This window comes from Phascolarctos cinereus, unplaced genomic scaffold (genome assembly GCF_003287225.1).
Source record: "Phascolarctos cinereus isolate Bilbo 61053 unplaced genomic scaffold, phaCin_HiC Scaffold_2;HRSCAF=192, whole genome shotgun sequence".
NCBI classification, from domain to species: Eukaryota; Metazoa; Chordata; class Mammalia; order Diprotodontia; family Phascolarctidae; genus Phascolarctos; species Phascolarctos cinereus.
The window spans coordinates 360853905-360875546 of NW_027555625.1; the positions used below are offsets into that span (position 1 = coordinate 360853905).

A 21642-nucleotide genomic window follows, 5' to 3' on the forward strand; every position below is an offset into this window, starting at 1 on the left:
TATGATGACTTATATTGGGTGGTAGTCTATTTAGAGACTTATACACAAAAATGACCAGATTCAAGAGAAACCTAAGAATTTAACAATTTGCTACATCCAGATTTAAAACATAAGATCAGGGCAGCTAAGTCAGGTTTTGAATCCAGGCCTTTCACTTCCAGATCCAGGGCTCCTTCCAATAAGCTTTACATGCCTGAGGCTTGCTGACTGAATTCCCTGACTACTAAGGAATTCTGGTGTATTTTGATGTAATTGGCATTAAAGACCCTCCTTAAAGGCTAAGCTCAGGCCTGTTTAAAAAACAAAAAACAAAAAAACAGGGTCAGGCAGTTTCTGAATCTAGTACACCCGTTTCCTTTCTCTACAAAACTACACAAGGACCTAGTGCTTCCATGGTGACTTCCCCTTGTGTTCCTCACCCTAACACAGGGGGAAGGGTCACTACCTCAAATTTGGAACACCGAAATAGCCCAACAGGGCTTGTGTATGCCCATCCTTTTCCCCCTCAACCGTATTCCTCTTGTTGCCACCTTCCTCAAGCATAAACCTAGTCATGTTGCCCCTTAGTGGCTTCCTGTCACCTAATAATTGTCTATAGAGATCTCAGTCTACTAAGTGCTGAGAGCCCGCCACTCTCTGGTACTCTTTACCTCTCCAGCTTCATTTCATAGCACTTCTTTCCGTATGTGCTCCTTTTCTGCCAAAACAAACCACTTGATCTCTTCTGCATATTGTAGCACTTCCTTACCACTCCTACACCTTGGCTAATGCTATCCTACAGCTCCTTCTGTTGGAATGTTTTTTACACTTTCAAAGCCAAGTAGCAAATATTGTCTTCTCTAGGAATTCTTATATACCCCCAACTCTAAATGATCCTCCCTAGAAAAGTACTTTGTACCTATAATGCCTTTTACCCTACACTATATATACTTTGTATAGAAATGCATATTTGTATATGAGTTGTCTCCTGTTGGAAACACTACAATGTGGAGAGTAGAAATTTGGAGTCAAGAGGATCTGGGTTCTAATCCCAGCTCTCTACTCATGTAACCTAGGGAAAAAAACATTTCACCTCTCTGTACGTTACTTCCATCTATATGATGGGTGTTTGTCCCGTTAATCCAAAGTGAGTGGGTATAAAAAGCTGTCAATAATTAAAAAAAAAAAAGATGGGGTGAGATGACAAGTCCCTTTCATTTTCTCTTATAGCTTATCTCCCCTGCAGTACCCAGCATAGTACTTTGTACATACATGATAGGTGCTTTAACAGTTACTGAGTATTTAAGTTCCCTATGACACTGAAGGTGTTGGCATGGGGAGACTCAAAATTTTGGCCAGTCTAGGTTGTGCATCACTCTTGGTTTTGTAAAAGTCTGGACAGGAACATGGACATGCAGCCTTTCCTTGGTCTGCTGCTGCCTGAGCCAGGAGGGAAAAGCCTAGAAAAAGGCTCTCCAGCCAAAGCAGCATCTTAGAAAAGTAGCTCAGGTCTTTGACACTTGTTAAATGTTTTATTTATGGCCTTTGAATTTCGTTCACTTTCTCCCTGGGGGTCAGCAGAGAATTTCCAGGTATTGCACAAAAGATCATATAAACTGGGCTACTGACACCTTCCCCAGGAGCCAAGGAAACATGGTAGGGATAGGAATAAGCCTGTAGTGGAAGTAGTTAGATCAGTAAAAGGTTGTAGATTCAGAAATGTATTCAAAGTGACTGTCTCAAACTTGGTAACAAATATTCGGCACATCCTAACATAACTGGAATGTCATAGACTTGGGCATGTTAAGTGGAAGATTATACTATATATATATATATATTATATATATATATATATATATATTATATATATATACACACACACACACACACACACGCACACACACACATACATATATATAATACCTTGTACCTGATTTACAAACACCAAGCTAATGAGTAACGGGGAAAAAAAAAGCCCAACAGAATACTTTAAACCCTTCTAACAGTTTAACAGATCTTTCCCACATTTTATTTAGTAGCTCTTTATCTTCCTCCTAGGCACTTACATATTTTAATTTGCATTCTCCATTTACTCTTCACAATAAACTAAGATTTTTGGACAGGGACATAGTCTTACTAATTGTTCTATCTCTAGCAGGCTTAGCACAGTATACTGCACATATTAGGCATATTAAGATTTAGTGAGTTTTTACAGAAGTACATTAGCAGAACCATTTGCATACAAATCTTAATCTGCTAATCAAATTCTTATGTATATATTCAGGAAGAAATAATGTTACAGGACCTCTGCCCAGTCATGCTTTGTATACGAATATAGTAATTTCATTCAAAACTGCTTACAAGTTTATTTTTTGCAGTAATTAAGATAGGCCCTTCTAATCATTCCAGTTAATACACATCTACAATAGGGACAAATTACAGATCAATCGTTTTCTTGAATTTCTCAAGTTTTGGGGTCTGATCATCTGAAGTTTAATTTGTCACCTTGTAAGAGGCTAATTCTCTGGCCTGACAGACTAACCACAAACTCAAGAACATAAACATTTGATGAAATGTAACCTGCCTCTGGAATTTGTCACACAGCCTAGAAATGTGCATTTATATCTGCTTACAGATAAGAAAATCAATGGGGGTATCATAAATCAAGCCAAATCTTCAAACCTATTATCAGAAGCCCTTTTAACAGTTTTAGTATTTTTAGCAAATTATAAATTAAAACATAAGCAGCACAATTCAACATCAACTACTACTTTTTCAAGGTTGTCAATCACTTTTTTAACTTTTCCTGTAATCCCTATATTATTTTTACCACCCCCACATGAAACTTATTAAAAAAAAATTCATACTTTCCATATGGACAAGATAAATTTGAACTATACTCTTAGTGTGAAAGGAGGCTATGAGAATAGTAAGGGTTGGTTGGAAAAGATGGTTCAAGACACGCCCAGGGGTTAACAAGGCACAGAGGAAAAAAAGGTCTACCTTAGAGATTTGCTTTATATAAACATGGGCCTGTCTTGGACCCCCTTTCCAAGGAGCTCTAATGTGTATAATTAGCAGATGGATTTCTGGGCAACCTAGTCTGAGTCATGGTGAGATTCCAGTGTATTATAGGACTGATAAATGGAAAATGTAACTATGACTTAAGAATAAAGCAAACTAGTGGCTCAGCTGGAATTCTGATGACCTCACACAGACACGAATAAGCCTTAGGACAGTCAGAGAAAGTATGAACCATTTTTATATTACGTTAATAAATTGGACTCTGTGCCTCAGGTCTAATCAAAGCATAGTATGTGTGCCAGCACACAGTTTAAAGTTAGAAATCCATCCAAGGGCTTAGTTCTTACACATACTGCCAAATACAGTAAAGTCCTATGTATCTCGAAAGGCTGAGGAATGGGATTGTGGAACACAGAACTCCCAAGCTGGAAGGAACCTAGAATACCAAGTTCCAACTCCCTTATCTTATAGATGGGGAAACTCTAGTTCAGAAAGCAGAAGTGATATCCTTAAGGTTACAGTGAAGAAGACAAAACCAGGACTAGCACACACATCTCTGAACTCGAAGCCCAGGTTTTTGCCACTGGTATAATTAACTGAATATCAAACTTTTACCTGGTATAGAACATGCAACCTAGGAATCAAAGGTGGTTGCCTGAGATTTTTATCCCTTCCCCTAAACTGGAAAAAACATTGGACAAAGAGATAAAGAGAAAATCTGCCGTGATCTTGGGCAAGTCATTTCTCTTTGGGCCTCAATTTCCTCATCTGTAAAGTAAGTGGATTGAAATAGGTTTCTGAAGTTCTTTGCAGTTTCTCACTAATCATCTAACTAGCATGAACCCCATAGGGCCTAACCATTTGACAACCACTACTATTATTTAAATGACTACCAAATAAGTATTATGATAGCAGGCATGGATCAATTAATGACTGTAAATGAAGCAAAATGTTAATTACATAATTAAATCCATTTAGTCCACACAGTTATTTCTTATACATCACCAAAATACTAAAATCAACCTAACCTTTCTTAACAATTCAGAAGGCACTTATGATGACCCTGAGGCCCTGCGAAAGTGATGATTATTGTACGGGACAATACATATAGAAAGTTTAGGAGATGGGATAGATGGACTGAATCAATTAACCCTGATATAGCCTAAAAATTATTTTTCAATAAAGAAATCACTGATAACAGCTACTTTACTTGTTTCAGTCTCTCATAAAAGCACTGACATAGAAAAAAGTATCTGGCTGTTTGGATAAGGAATTTACTGTATTGTGGCAGTTTGTAAAAAATATTTTCAATGTGTCTGATACTTAATTTTATTCCTTGAATAAAAATTCCGAGATTATAATCATACCTACAACATGAGAGGTAAAATATTCCCTGAGTACAATTTTGTAACAGTCTAATGATAGTCACCTTGCAAAATTGCACTCACTGTCTATTCGGAAGCATGCAGGTTACCAGTTCTTCAGTGACTCTTTGACTGGTACCAATGGGGACTAGCATTGAAAGACTCTACTGGAGAGAGGAACAAAAGCTTAGAAACAGCCCATTCCTCTACTGGAGAAAGAAACATACTAAGGGGAAGGCTCAAAAGGTTCACTGATGACCTCAAAGGCAACTTCAAGGCTGTAAATAAAGGTTTGGATATACAACCTCACTGGAGTAATGAGTAACCCAATCTCTTCTGTGCACTGCCTCGACTTCCCCCCCAAAGCCCTCTGCAGCCCCCAAATGCCACTGGGAATATCTTACCTCGACAAAGCACATAAGGGTGGTCACTGTCAACACAGCTTCACTGAGTGGCTTTGCCATGGCAGAGGTGGGTGCTGAAAGAACAAATGCATCACCAACAACAATTCAACGAACATCCTGAATTGAGGAGCTCTCAAGCGTCTCTAACCCAAGATGTCCATCACCTACTTTGACTTTAGGCAGATCTTAAATATACAATGGTCTGTAAATTTCAGGCACCGCTTTCATCACAAATCACTGTAACTGAAGGCAAAAGTAAAGGAAACTTGAGTAGCTTTATTTAGCTTCTAATTTCTGGGAGGCTCAAAAATTATTATTCTGGACAAAAAAAAAAAGAAAAAAAAAGACTGTGCTTACAGATCATTTTTCTGCCATTTTCTTCCTTTAGGACCACTCTTTTATTGTTGCCCTCTCTATTACATGGGATGTACATACTGGGTGTTAATAAAAAGTCAATGCCTGTACAATATATTCTACAACTGAGCACCACTTTCTGTAACTGAACAGGCAAAGAGAAATTACACGGAACATCGGCATCTGGCAGTATTTTTCCAAAAAAAGTGACTAAAATGGGTTTAAATTGATTAACACTATTAAATCACATCTAATATTTGATACTACATGATTTCAATACAGCTATACGATACAATTATACAAAATGTGTTAACATCAAAGAATACAACCAAAATTAAGATAGCAAACAAAACCTATATAACTTTTTTTACAGGAAAATACTTTTGAAGTATGCATGTAACTGCCCATTCTTTTAAAGAAAATCTACTGCAAGCAAAGTTATCAACCTCCGGAAAAAATCACACATAGCATTACTAAGCATATCCCCAAGAAGTGTACAATATGCACACTTGGAAAATACAAAATTAAAAAAATTGTAAGCAACAGGTGAGCTTCATATTTATAAGAATGTGAAAAGAAGTCCAATTTTTAGCACTGTCGTATAAAGAATTGTCTTTTTGATGCAAGTTCATGAATTAGCCTCCTATTGGGGCTGCACTTTACAAAACACCGTGTTCTTGAAACTGGGCTACAGAGCAAGATAGAGCATCTTAGCAATGTCATCTTAAAAGGTTTTTTTGTGTGTGTTTTTTTGTGTGTGTTTTTGGTTTTTTTTTTTAATTTTTACTACTTTATCAAAACATGTCCTTTAGGTGTGTAGGATTCAATTTTTTTTTTAAAAATTCTTTCCTAGAAACAATATACAAAGGAGAGGCATATTTATTTCTGATCATACTCCTGTAAGATGCTTCTCTAGTTCGAGAACATTCTTCCCTCTTCTTTTCACTGGTTGTTTTTGGCCTTAGCATGTGTTAAGATGTGAGATTTCAGGTTAGTTGACTGAGCAAACTTCTTATTACAGCCGTCGAAGGGGCACACATAGGGCCTGTCTCCAGTATGAATTCGCACATGTGTACGTAAATTGAAGTCCAGTGAAAAGCGCTTCCCACAGCCTTCGAACGTGCACTGTCAGAGGAAAGACCACATATCAAAACTGTTCAGCAACTTTGACAGTTACCTGGAAGATGGGCTAGCAAAAGTTCTGCTTCTCTCTGGGGGTGGCTCACTCTCCTTTAAGGAAATCAGATACCTTTATTGCCCACTGTCTTCTACACAGCTATTCTCTAGTGAGGTATGATCCCTGGACACACTGAACTGACCTATTTTGTATTGTGTACAGGTAGCCAAATCTGACTGTTAATTGAAAACACAGTTTGAATATCTGGCAAGCTGGCAGGAGTTTTACCAAATTACCTAGCTCTCTCAAACTAAATTATGCCAATTACCAAGCTCCTTGGCAGCTTTATAAAAATTTCTGATACTGAAATATCAAGGGACTGAATCCTGTCTTTTACTACAAAATACATTTATCAATTTATTATATCAAATTCTGTATAAAGGATAGTTTCAAGGAAACAAAAGTTAAGCTTACTGCTACAGATTAATGTACAAAGGTATATATATTACATGCCCACACAGTTAACTGAGTTAATTAACCATAAATAATTTTTATTATGATCCTAATAAGACAGCAGAAAAGAATTCTTAAATAACATCTTGAAAAGTATTAAATATTCCTAAACCATAGCACAAACACAAAACTATAGATTTCCTCTCGTAGATTGTCATTTTCTCCCTTAGTAATCCTTTCCCCAAATACCTGGTCAAATGCAGTGAACTAACTACACATGGAGCCAAAAGAAAAATACATAAAAACCTAATGTCACCCTTATGACTGGTAAATGCTAAGAACAAAACAAAACAAAAAACAAACAAAACACCAAAACCACAACCCCCCCCCATTCATTTGGTTTATTTCAGAATATATACAATACACTAATGATGGCACCATCCAGCCTACTTACTATTACTATTACACAAAGCAGACAGAAGAAAAGAATTGGCTATACCTGAAAGGGCTTCTCTCCAGTATGAACCAGTTGATGCCGTTTTAGTTTTGAACTCTCAACAAAAGCCTTTCCACATTCTGCACATACGTGGACTCTAGGACCATGGGTGTGCAGATGTTTTCTCATGGCAGAGTTATCCCTGAACATCTTTGAGCATCCCTTAAAGCGGAGAGAAAAACTTCATTATTTTTGCCTCAAATTCTTTAACCATTCAAACCACTAGAACGGTCACTACTGTCACCTTAAAAAAACAAAACAAAACCAAAAACCCAAACCATACTGACCAGTATAACATAAAACTTCCCTCAAAAAAGTCTGCTCACTTTGTCCAACCCACAATTTTTACATTATTTAAAAGTTATAGTAAAACTTAATTTAACAAAGATCAATGGTTTCAAAAGCTTATGATATAGTCTCTAATGGTAAATGTGATAAACATTTCAAGATAAAATTACAGAATGTTAGAGACCAAAAAGGCTATCATGCAGTTTAACCCTTTTACTTTACAAATGAGGAAACTGGGGCCCAGAGAAGGAAAGTGACTTGCTCAAGGCAACATGGCTCATCTGTGGCAGAACTGGGACTAGAACCCAGGTCTCCTGATTCTCTATCTAGTCTTTCTTTGTCTCTCCCAAATCTGCTGTCCACAAAAATATTAATAGAAAGAAGCACTGATAAAGAAATGGAATTAAAATGATGGCACTCCACCACTACCTTTGGTGGGCCCCATAGTCTTTGGTGCAAGTATGGTCTGTCATTCTCCATCTCCTACTTCCCTCTTTCTTCTCTCTTTGCCTCTTTCCCCTTCTTGACAGAGAAAGAAGCAAGAGGGTCTCCAAGGAATGGCAACTACAGAAGAAATTGATTCTGTGAGACACGAGGAACAGAGAGAAGCAGACAAACTGACTACCAATGCAATGCATGCTGAGGCTGATGGATATGTGGTGCTTAAGAAGCGTGTCAATAACAATTTCTTCTGCAGTTGTTGCCAAATAATGGAGTGGTCGGAAAAATGATAAAACAGCATGATAGAAGGACAGAATAAATAACCGTTAAAACAGTTCCTAGACAAAAAGGGTGGTATATGGTAAGCAGAGTTGAGGTTGGGGGTTTGGAGGAACCAAAGTCATTTCACCTTCGCTACCAAGTAGCTACTTGGGAAATTAGAGCTTTTAAAAATCTTTGGAAGAACTGAGATGACAGAAACTTAGCAACACTATTTAAAACTCTATATTCATTTCTGATTCCAATGGAAGTCCTTTCCCACTTACAAATAACAACATCAATTCAGTGAAGTCAGACTGGGAAACATAAGCTGGGAATACTGACCTATTTTATATATATATATGATTTTGCTGAAGCTAAACTTACTCATCTTCACTCCCTATCTTGTGACTTCCTTGCCCTTTTATCTCATTCTCTTCACCAACTTCTGTGCCTAACTCAAAATTCAGATTTCTTGCTAGCATCTTTAAAATTTTCTGTTTGTACCACTTTCCTTTCCTATAATAGCCACGAAAAGAATTGTTCATTGTTAATCAGATTATTCATATTTGAGTTAAGTTTGAAAACAAGTCTCTATTACATCAGAAACTCATATATACCTGGAAAAGTTATGTATCTGCTACTGACATATCTTTCTCCAGTGACTTCCTGAGGCATGGATCTGACCCTAAGTTTTCAAAGGATATGCCAGCAGAGAAATTATTTTGGGGAGGATCTATTGCAAGCTACAAAGCCTTTGATTACAGGCCTACTGTTGGACTATTTTGTCTGACCTGTGAGGCTAACTAGCAGAGAAGTTCACGCCCCAAATGAAGAAAGATTGTGATCAGTCACTAAAAATCATGGGGCCTGGAAAGAACAACCCCAGCGTCCCAGTAATTCATCAGAACTTTGAGGTAAAGATAAATATTAGGTTAGTATCATTTGAAAAATTTCCAAATATTGATAAAATGTTTAAAAAGGATTAATATAACAATAATAAAAAAGAGACTGGGGCCACAATGCAGACCCCTTTAACTAAAATGGCCTTTTAGGAATAAAAGAGCTACATCAAAAAGAGAAGATCTGTTTCAGAGATAAATCAAATCTCCTTATTTTAACAAAAGAACTCTAGGGGCAAAGTGTTGTCAATACAAAGATGGAAAAAATGTAAATTTTGAAAAATCAACATTCTACAATGTAATGACAGTCATCACCAAACTCCCATAAATCCCCTAGCATTACTTACTTTATGAGGGCAAGCTATTGTTCTTGGAGCATCATCTTCTTTAATTTTTCTTGGCTTCATTCTTACAAAAGAGAGAGAGACAGGCATTTGCAGGAGTGGGTAGACTCAACTGAAATAAATCATATTCCCTGAAATGTTATCCTAATATAAAAATCATATAGCTACCATATCTCAAAGTTGGAGAGCCTCAGAAGACACCTAGTCCAACCTGGACAGAAATCTCTAACAACATCCCTGATGAAACCTCCAGTGGAAAGACAACTCACTACCTACCAAGGCAGCTCATTCTACTTTTTGTTAGCTTTCTAATGGTTTGAAAAAGTTTGTTTTTAAAATATTTATCATGTCAAAATCTGCCTCTCTGCAGCTTCAACTTTGTTCCTCATCCTGTCTCTGAATCAAAAGAATAAGCATAATTTCTCTTACTATATGATTCTGTAGGAAAGATAATGATCATTTCCCACCCTACTCACCCCTCTCTCCCAGCCTTCTGAGTCCAAACATTATCAGTTCTTTCCAACGACCCCCACAATATGGTTTCTAGTCCCCTTACCATCCTGATTATACACTTTTGGACACCCACCACATGGCTAATTGTAGGAGGCTTGCTAGTACCAGTTTAAGTCAAGCACTTGATTTTCGACTCTTTTATCTCTGATTTATACTAAGGATATTATTGGGTACGTATGAAACACAGATAAACTGGATAAAAATCTGAAACATTTTAAGTTAAACAACAGAATCCTAGAACCAGAACAGAAAGTATCTAGGAACTGATGCTTTAGTAATCAAAAATTCTGACAAAAGGGGAATATGGCCTGCAACACAGGCCATGGAGTGAAGAAATTTTCTTTAATTTTGACTTTCCACTATAAATCTTAGGTCAGCAGGTAGACAATTAGAAAAGAATTGGAAAGAAGTATGGACTTCAGAAGGAAAAAAAAAAGTTATAAGAACAAGTTATTTCCACAGTGCTATCTATGGTTTACTTACAAAGTACAAGTGTTTTTATAGAAAGGAACAGAGATCCTAAGAAGGGAAGAAATTTGCTTAGTTATATGGTAGAATCAGGAGTCAAACACACATCTAACTAAATTCAGTGCTTTCTACTCCATACAGTATTACACACACTACTATGCTAATAAAAGTCATGGCAGAGGTGACAGAGCAGCTCAAGGTTGGGCACTCTGTAAATACAAACTCAACTTCCAAACCCCCTCAACTGTTACCATGGGGATTTTTACTGCTGAATGAGGTAGACAGAAACAAAGAGATCAAAGATCACAGCCCCTGCTATGGGGCAAGCAGAAAGAAAGAACCCTTAGCTTTTTGATTTCTGGCTGGTTCCTAAATTACCCTCTGACTTACCTGGCATTTTCACTGACCTAAAACTTGGTCTTTTGGCAAGGGTGTCAAAAAACCTTCCCTTTAATTTCTCTCCCTTAGGATCTATGTAGAGTAGAAAGGAAAGAATTAGACAAGTTCCTGGACCAAGCAGTCTAAGCAACCCTGGTAGGGACTGTATGCCTAGATATTTTCACCTTACAAACCAACAAGATACAGGTAGATGCCATTAAGGAAATGGCTATTAAGTTGATAATTGGATTATCACTATAACAAATGTTTTCTAAATACTTTATTAGGCCAGGGGTGGGGAACTTGTGGTCTCAAGGCCTCAAGTGCAGCCCCTTTGACCCTTTTGGCCTTTTGTTTGAATCCAAAGTTCACAGAACAAATCCCCTTAAATAAAAGAATTTGTTCTGTAAAACTTTGACTCAGCTAAAAGGCCGCATCTGAGGACCTAGGCAGCCTTGAGGCCCCAGGTTCACCCTCCCCTGTACTAGGCTTTGTTCCACAACAAAGACTCATAAATCTCTGGGTATGGGTCTGTATCCACATCTAACAGAAATAAGTAGGCTGTACTATATGTTTTTGTAATATTGCTCCACCTGGAGGTTGGATCCAGATCTGCTGATTCTTAGAAGTCAGTGCAAATAGTATTAATTAAACATACTATGACTTTTCACTCAAATACAAACTGGCCAAATTTGAAATTTGATAAAAGCCAAATTTTAAGAGTTCTAGTTTTAATGAGGATTCCCCCACCTTCTCTCTCTGGATTAGCAAAAATATCAAATCTATACAAATTTTTTTTGCTTCTTTCCAGTTTTGGGGGCTTCAAAATGAAAAAAAAAAAACAACTTTACAAGAGTAAAATAGGCATAGCATGGATACCCAGAAATCTTTAATCAAGAGCCATCTCCTTTTTTGTTAGGTTATGGGGAAAATGAATTTCAGTATGAAATTTTAAAATGCACCCTTGGATACACACAGAAATCAGTTTTAAAGCATCAAAGTAAATTAAACAGTCTGAGGATAGGATGAAAATTAAGAGTTTATGATCTTTTAAAGTCTGGTAGAAAACAAAAAAAATCTATTTTCTGAAAAGGGGCAATTTTTAAATTTCTTAAATGCTACCAGATAAAGATTCAAATCATGTAATCCTCTTCAGAATATTTATTTGCTTTCAAGGGTGTTTTAATGAAGGATCTTTTTCTAACTACCTAGGAAGCAATTAAAATTGAATACCAGAAATAAAACTCAAATTTGATAGATTCTGAAAGTGTAAACCATTAGGTTGAGACAGAAGACACAAGTAAGTACAAAAGCCATTTTATTTAGTAGATCCCTAATCTGCTATATAAAACTGAGGAAGGGAAATCCAACCAAAATTTTTAAAATGAACTTAAAACGGAACATTTCTCCTCCATTAAATTGTATGTATTGCTCTTCTGGGAAAGTTGGCTTCTTGAAACAAACACAGTTAAAGCTGCAAAAAAGGGTCATCTTTATGCCAGGGAAATGGAACTAAGTTTAATTTACACTATAAAAGTTTCTAGAATCACAATATCATGAGAAGACATTTTAGAAAGAAGTTCAAGCCTGGGAAAAGAATGAGGAGTTAGTGGGAATATCACTATTTCACGTCTTTTGATTATGTTGTCACATATTGTCACTGATCTCAGTCTCACTATACTTACTTTATGAGACAAGTAGGATGGACTATACAGGAAATTAGATTTTTTTAAAAAAATAGCATTACAGACCTTCCCTAACAATCTGAGATGTCTAGAAGTACAATGGGCTGCCTTTTGATACACCGAGTTTCAAATCACTGGAGACCTTCAAGCAAATGTAGCGGGGCAGTCTGGTGGGGATGTCAAGTGATTCCTGCTTCAGGTTTTGTACTGTGCTAAACTCAATCCAATAAAGCAATGACTAAGTGCCCACTAGAAGGCAAGAAATCAGTGATAAAAAATTACAGTCTCTGCCCTTGATAAGCTATATTCTATTAGGTTAGATGACTTCTAAGATCCCTCCTAGCCCTGAGATTCTACGAACATTCTGGAACTCCTTGGACCATTTTAGTAGGCCAAAAGTTCTTGTAGAACTTACCACTGATTTATAGAAAGAATGACATTGCTTTTGATGAAATATTTGATAAAGGGACTGATGATCAAATCATTCCAGAAACCAAGATATATAGTGAAACATACCTTTAATTAAGGGGTTGCTCTTAATTAAAGACTTATACTCTTAAAACACTTAATCTGATCTAATGTACAATTATGTGAAAGTAGGCAGGGTCTGTATTTAACATAATAAAAAATATTACTTGCTATCAATCTGTAAACTGCCTGGGTGGATGCTCAGAACACAAACTTTTGCAGTGGGTTGTGCCAAAAATTAATACAAATTACTTAAACTAAATTAAGGGCAAACCAAGGGCCAGAATTCGCTAAAGATATTTAACCTCTCCCTCCCTTCCCAATTTTAAAAATATTTTTTACTGCGAAGAAGTTGTTCTGGCTCAAGATACACCAATTAAGTTCCCATTGGTCATAAACTTCTCAATATGAATCACTTTTAATTAGATCATCTGACTACTTTCTTTTCGGCTTAAACGAGTCTTAAGTATACAATCCCCCATTTCCCCTCAACTCCACTCGAAAACAAAAGACAATTTTGGAGCATGGGTAGTTTATGGAAAGCAACATGGTGTGCCAAAGCACAAAGGCACTACACAGCAGGTGGAGATGGAGGATGGGGTGGAACAGGGAGGCAGAATAGGCCCAAATAAATTTGTTGTCTGGCAATTTTTCCCAAAGGGAGCAATTCAGTCCTCAATCAAGTCTCTACCACTGATCAGACACCTTCACTTGTCTCTATGATAACGTTAGAGATTAAGAGCACTAGACTTAGAATCAGAAGACATTTCTTTGAGTACTGGTACTGCTACCTATCAACAGATCAGTCCATTCACCATTTTGTGCCTTAGTTTCCCCATCTGTAAAATAGATAACATTAGTTCTGCCTTCCCACATATGATTTTAAGGAAAACCAATCTGTAAGCTATAAAATGTTACTATCATGCTAGGTCTCTTAAAAGGTCATAACTATTTCCACCACAGTCATCAATAGCACAATTCTAAACGCTGACTATCTCCCATCCCCATACTAGTTATAAGAATGACCTCTGAATTAGAACCTAAAGATCTAAGCAAGAAGTGTTTATTCATCACTTTGCCTGGATCAATTAGTAATTGTTTTCTATAATCAATGGTATTACCAATTGTTTCAGAATGCATCTAGATAATTCTAATACATAAGTATAATTTATATACTTATATGATTCACTTATCATTCCAACAAGAATTTATTGAATTATTATCATACACAAATCCTAGGTGCTAAGGGTGATATGTAGATTATTAAGACCAGTCTCAGCTTACAACATAATAGGCAGTTAATACCAGAAGGCAGAAAAACAAACAGGACACAGATATATAATCGAAGGGCTATGCTGAGTTCCCCAGAGAGGAAGATCACTTTTAACCAGGAGTTTTAAGGAAGGTTCTATAAACCAATCTAGAAATATAGGAGCCTCTCTTTTAACTCCCTCCCACCAGGTTCAAGAAAAAATTTTCAGATGTCTTTATAATGTGATAGCTTTAAACTTGTTTTATGCCTACCTACTATCATAATGTGGAAGAGTAATGCTTGTAAAATGCTCAAAGAAACCATGTGCACTTCAATACATACTACACTAGCGCTCTTCAATAGCGTCTTGCGGCAAGGTGCAAGGTACTATATTTGATTACCATTGGTTAAGGCAAGTCAGTTCAACTTACCTGATGATGCTTGTGGAAGGAATCAAGAAGTCATATCACCACCACCATATGTTAACAACAGTACTTTCTAGTTCCCCTAAGTGTCAATTAACCAAAATTTCGTTACCAATTCACTGGGCTGAGACAAAGTGCTAACGTATATAGCTAAACCACAGTAAAGACTAACAGGCTCCAACATCAACTTTGAAGCTCAAATAACCTCTGACTATATACTATGCCTTCTTGCTCCATCGAGCTTCTCCACAGTTAAGTGGTAATAATCAACATGTTTGAACCCTTTAAGAGTTTGCAAAGCATATTAACTGAGATTGTCTTATGACAAACCGTTAAGGTAGATATGGGAAGTTATCTTTATTTGAAGCTGAAGAAACTGAAGTTCAGCAAGTATTAATTAGAGACTAGTCAGGGGTGGGGAACCAGTAGCCTCAAGAACACATATGGTCCTTGAGGACCTAGAGGGCCACATGTGTCTTCAAGGCCACAGGTTCCCATGCCCTGGACTAGGTCCTGACTCTAAATACAGTGCTCTTTCCGTACCCTATATTACTTGCTAAATATCCTTTATGTAATATTCAAGGTTTGCAAAGTGCTTTGTGTCATTTCATCCTCACAACAACCCTGAGAAGCAGGTGCTACCATCCTCATTTTGCAGATAAAGAAACTGAAGGCTGGAGGTCATGTGATAAGACCAGGTAGCTAGCATCTGAGGCAAGAGCCTTTGTATATGGACGACGGTCTAGATCTCTCCTTACCTTTTACCAGTTACTTACCTAGAGATTCCCAGCCAACTGCTTGTGTCAGGCAGTAAGCAAGCTACACCCGCTTACTGATCTGACCAAAACATTCTCGAATTTAATGCCTTACCAAGGCACAGAATGGTAGAATAACCCCCTAGATTAGTTAACAGATAAGGGACTGTGACCCAAGTCTTCTAAACCCTAGTCTACTATGCTTTCAAAATTCAGAATTAAAATAGCAGAGTTGATGTGGTAAAGGATGATTTTTGGTTTCTATAAGGGAGAAATTTTCCTCCATTCTGTGGCCTCAAAGGATCCAAAATGCTGCCATACACATTAGCACACTTGCTTAAATAACTGACCACTTTTGTTCTCAAATTTTTCCTAGTAAAATAATAGAAACCACAATGGCGACTAAGGCACAGTAAATAGTATGGCTGACTATAACCCCAAGAGTAATGTCTAAATTATAAAAGGGGGGGGGAAGAGGAGGGGAGGGCAAGAGGTATTGCAATTCTTGTGACTTACCTAGCAAATTCAGCCAGTTGCTTAGGATCTGAGAGGTCAATGCCAGGTATTCCTCCAGGAGGAAGTTTCTTGCCTGTCATGTACTCAGAATAATCAGGAGGTGAATTCTCTCCAATGATCTGTTCTTCCACCACTGTCTCATGGTCAATATCTTTTTTATCATCTGAAACACATTATGAGATTACCCTAGGATTTATAAAGATGTGTAGATTCAGTTAAAACTGCTTTAACTTCTCAAAGTTAAAGCAACCAACTCTAGACTTTATATTAAACTCTTGTAGTCATCTCTTTCCTCTACTGAAACTACACTACCTCCTCCCCAACCAGGTTTTCAATAACCCCCCCACCCCGACTCTTAAAATGTCTGCCTCTCAATTATGATGACCATCTTATCCCCACCTTTAAAAATTCCCTTTCTTTAATTTTCATAATACGAAATCTTCTTCTTGAACTTTTAAGTTAATAATGTACTAACATTATATATAAGGCACTGTAATATCAACTGTGTGGGATGTAAAGATGGGTAAAATAAAACCGTCCTTACCCTCAAGAAGCTTACAGATACCCAGAGATGACTGAGAGTGGGGGACAGGGAACAGGAATGATGAATATACATACGACGACTACAATTTAAATCATATTTTAGTCTATGAGAGATACATTTCAGGCTTGGGAGCTGAGAAAGAAGACTCTCTTCCTCCCTTTAAGTAGCATAACAACTTATAATAATCAACTGCTTGTAGGACATCTGCATGTGGAATATCTTGCCATAAATAAATCCAAATCCAACACATTCAAAACCCACATCACCTTTCCTCCCCATTATCTTCTATGCACAGTCACCAAGTATTGCAAAATCTCCTTGAAATCTCTCACATCTTTCCTCTCCTTCTTGGAAAATTAACTGCAAGGTTCTTTAAGTTCTACAAAAACACTTTCCTTAATAATCTTTAAAGCAGAAACTGTAGTAGAACCACTTCCCTGTGCAAAAAAAAAAAAAACCCAAAAGGATAGAGACTAGACCCATAATTTCATTGATTATAGGGAACTACTAGTGAGGAAACTCACTCTATCAATTTAGGTCAACAGCTTCTGAGTTTAAGAAAATTGCCTAAAGCACTGAAAAGTTCAGTCACTTGCCCACATAGCCAGCACGCCAGGGACCAGACCCAAGTCTTCCAGGCTCCGAGGCATTCTCATTCTCTGTATCTGCCATGATCCATGATGCCTTTGTTTTAGAAGATAACCAAACAAAAACCTATCTCCAAGGCTCCCCTACCTTGAATGTGGCCCCATCCTATCTATCCAATCCCAAATGTCTTCTGCATCTTCCAAAGAGCTCTTGTATTTGGAATTAGTGGAAAGTTATACCCACTAAGGAAGCATATAATCACAGGGGTTCTACTTCAGCCACACTAGCCTTTTTTCTTGATTTTGTCTCCAAACTTATTTGCAGTTGTGGCACTGTCATCCTTATGTAGGCTTAAAACCTCAAGTTATTTCTAACTTTTCTCTCCCCCCCCATTTTTATCCAACTAATTGTGAAATCTTCAAATCTTCCCTTATCTGTCTCTAGTAACTGCAGCAGTATCCAAAAAACCTTCCCTCCCCCCCCTTCAAGTCTCACATTTGCCAATACATCCTTCACATCGCTACCAAAATAATCTTATAACTTATATGATTAGTAGAAATTTCAGTGATTTCTATTCCCTACTGGGGGGAAAACCTCTACAATTCAGTCTGCCAATCAAAATAATTCAAAATCTAGTTTTAACCTACTCTTTTAGCCTTCTCTTCATATACTCTATAGGCAACCCCAATAGTGGACCATTTATGAACAGTTCTTTGACCCCATGCCCTATCTACTTTTGTGCTCCCCTTTCTTAGAATATTCTTCCCCTACAAACCTACTGACACTTTTTCTTTCAAAGTCCTTAACTTAAAAACAGTCTCCTTTCCACAGCAAAGCAACTTTCTCCCATAGAAATGTTACCTCCAAACTCACTGCATTGTTGTAGCTGGCCCATGCACCTAAAAGCACATACACAGTCCCAAGTTTATTCTTTTGCTACCAAGGACAACGAATTAAGAATATTAAGCTGAGTGTAAATATCTGTATAAAAAAATTATTCAAAGAGTTATAAATGTAACTAATAAAGCTTCCATTTATAATGTACTTTAAGGTTTAGAAATTTTACATAGGAGGAATGAAGTTAAAGAAAATATCCCCATTTTACAGCTAAAAAACCGAGGCCAAGAAAGGTATTAATAAGTATGCCGACCAAAATTAAGTAAAAGATTCATGAATATGAACATACATTTCCAAGTTTCTTTTCTACTATGCCATATTGTTCTCCATGTATAAAGTGGTTTTTATAGGAAAATTCCCTAATAATAGTAGATAACAATTCAGAATGCTACTTTGGGGTCCCCTTCTTCCTTATCCAACTTATCTTTACTCCTGATCTCTAAGCACTGAAGCAAAACACCTGTTATACACCAAAGAGCTTAAATTGTATTGGTTTTAGTTCCTAGCAAGTGTGCCTACAGCTAGAAAACAAAACAAACAACAACAACAAAAAAGCCACACCCACAAACAAAACAACTATGTTCATTCTAAACTCTCATTTTGGGGAGGAGCCTGATTGTGGTGTAGGAAAAGCCCGGTAATGGCTAACACCCACCTCTTCTCATTCCTCTACCTCACACCACAAAAGGACACATCTTAACTGTGGAAGTTTGAGGGAAAAAGGAGCAAATTTCTTCACAACAACTTATCTCTTCCTCCCCCAATTGACTCGTGGTAACATCTGACTCTCACATTACTGGAATAAAGAGAATAGTGAGATAAACCTCAAATTATTCCCAGCACGTGTCAGGTAATCACTGTCATCATATGCACATCAAAGAGAAATGGCCATGGAGACATGGGAGAAAGGGTAGGTCAAAAGTAGGTCACGAAGATGAGTAGAGTATGAAAATAAACAAAATGAGAAATGGACTAAATGGTATAACCAGTCACAACCATCTCAGTTTTCTTCTCATCTATAAGATAGGGGTGGTAATGCATGATTCTAGCTGTACCACTGAATTGTGAGGTCCAAATGAGGTAAGTGCTTTTACAAGCCCAAAAAGAACCTAGATAATTTGAACCAGAAAAGTTTAAAGGACTTAACTGGACATGTAATAGGCACTGTATAAGAAAATGGATTAAATGGTAGCATTAATGCTTTTTATTTGATATCTCCTGATGGATGTTAAGCAAAGGGACTGGTTGCCAAGGGAAAGAAATTAATTTTCCAACAGGTATATTAACAACAGGATAGAAACATCTGTCTAAAACTGTTTAAACCTCAGCTAGCTTTAAGATGGAAGGAACCATTAGATTCATATTTCATATGGTCGGTCATAAAAATTCCAAATCCTTTTCCTTTACATAATTTATGTTTTTCTTCCTAATTCCCAGCTCCCTAAAGCAAACACGAGATGTACTAATGTGCTGTTAATGAACATAATATTTTACATATCCTAGTACTAAGGAATTCACAGAATTCAAGCTTTAGAAAAAACAGGATGTGCACTTTAGGTTTAATAGATGTGAATTATAATGAAATTTTAATGTCTATAATCAGAGTAAAAAAGATGGCAATAATGAAGTACTTATCAATATCCATCTATCATAAACTCTAAAGCTATACAAATTCATAAAAAAATCAGTCAAATGGGAATGAATTGTATATTTGGTGTTATATTCTTTCACCCAACATAGATGGGATTTGATTTGAATCACTAGAAGGAACAAATCCACCGTAATAAGGCCACAAACTCATTTGAGTACTACAATACCTTTCTATAGATAAAGTTATGCCAAGGCCATAGATGAAAAATTCCTCTACCAAAAAAGTGTATACATATGCCAATACTAAAAATACACATACAAATGGGATCCACAAAACAATCTTCTCAGGAAGGTATTGCAAGACTGTTTTACAGATAAGTAAATTGAAGCTCAGAAAACTAAAATGATGTGCCTAATAAAGTTCTTCAAACTGTTAAACAGGGCCAAGGCAGAAGATGTGGTCTGGAATTCTGGATAATATAACCCCTCTAAGGAGTTGACAGGTTCCATTATAAATTTATGTTAACTTCACTGGGCTCTCACCGATACAGGGCAATCTTCTTATCAACTACATATAGATATTTATTACACATCTGAAACATCTTGGGCACAGTGACAGAAGTTGGTATACAAAGGTAAAGTCTCTGGCCTTAAGGTATTTTACATTCCAGAAGATGCAATATATATATATATATGTATATGTGTGTGTGTGTGTATGTATGTGTGTGTGTGTGTGTATATTTATTTATTCAGTAAAAAAATATAAAGTAACTTTTTTATTTTTGTGAGGGGGGAAGGGAAGAAAATCAAAGAAGGCCTCACCTCATATAGGAGGTGGTTTCTGAAATGAGCTAAGGTGTCTAAAAGTTGAAGCCGAGGAAGGAGTACATTATAAGCATGAGGGACAACCTGCACAAAGACAGAAGGAATGGTTTGTGTGTGAGAGATAGCAAGTAGGTCATTTTGGCTGGACAGTAGGGTGACTGAAAGGGAGTAATGTGTAATAAGCCTGGAAATGGAGGTTTTGTATTTGGTCCCAGGGGCAAAAGAGAGCCATTGGAAATTCTTTGGCAGGAGTGACAGATATAGTCACCCAAGAACTTTAGGAATCACTTTGCTGCCAAGGGCAACTATGTGGAGGAACCAAGTGGAAAAGGGGATAAATCAGAGGAAAGGAGAACAAAGAGAGAGCTACTGAAACAAGTCAGTCAAGAGGCACTATGGGCCCTCTCCAGTCTTAGCAAGAATTTCTTTGTTAAAGCTGCCCTTGATTTTTGTTACCCTAATTATCTTCCCACCCGCATATCTTCAATGAGCCAACACCTTCAATCCTGATCCTGGCTTCTGAAGCCCTTCACAATATGATTCAACCCCCCCTTTTCTAATTTCTGGTATTATTCAATCCAGTTAAACTAGACCAGTCCCAGTATATTGTTCCTGCACTGTCTCCATCCTTTTGTTCACACATCTCTCCTGCTTAAAATGTAATTATCTTCTGACTACTCAGGAAGATCTGTCTTCAAACCCCACTTCAAACACTAAGTGACAATGGGCAAATCACAACCTTTTCCAGCCTCAATGAACATTTCTGCAAAATAAGGATAACACCAGCAGTGAGAAGCAGCTATGGGACAGAGGAAAGAAAGCCAGATATAAAAAAGCCAGAAAGACTTGAATTCAAGTCCCACCTCTGGTACGAACCTATTAGTTTTTTGTTGCGGCAATTGGGGTTAAATGACTTGCCCAGGGTCACACAGCTAGTAAGTGACAGGTGTCTGAGGCCACATTTGAACTCAGGTCCTCCTGACTCCAAGGCCAGAGCTCTATCCACTGCACCACCTAGCAGCCGCAGTTTTTTTTTTAAAGCAGCTATCTAAGACACTAAGCTGCAGATTAGCCGCACTAGTTTGAGTTTTCCTAATCAGTGAAATGACAGGTTGAAGCTATCTTCTTAATACCTATAGTAACTATGATGGCATGCAAATTACTTGGGACCACCAATAATTTTGATACGGCTTCATTTTTTGACAGCAACAGTCACATCTACTGACATCAGGCTGAGATGATCTGACTTAGCCAGGACTTGGATTAACATGATTTCTCTACCTTTAATTAGTTTTTGGTCATTTCAATGCTAGA

General features: G+C 37.2%; 1 protein-coding gene across 2 annotated transcripts in view; it reads right to left on the reverse strand.

Moving 5' to 3' along the window:
* Nucleotides 1–5027: 5027 nt before the first annotated feature.
* Nucleotides 5028–21642, reverse strand: part of YY1 (YY1 transcription factor) — a 36966-nt gene continuing 20351 nt past the window's right edge. For both annotated transcript variants that reach the window (XM_021007329.2, XM_021007330.2), the window contains 4 exons: nucleotides 15885–16047; nucleotides 9428–9488; nucleotides 7195–7353; nucleotides 5028–6250 (listed from right to left, as the gene is read on the reverse strand). In XM_021007329.2, the coding sequence (XP_020862988.1) occupies nucleotides 6068–6250; nucleotides 7195–7353; nucleotides 9428–9488; nucleotides 15885–16047 (566 nt within the window). In that variant the 3' untranslated portion in view covers nucleotides 5028–6067. The remainder of the gene's footprint in view (nucleotides 6251–7194; nucleotides 7354–9427; nucleotides 9489–15884; nucleotides 16048–21642) is intronic.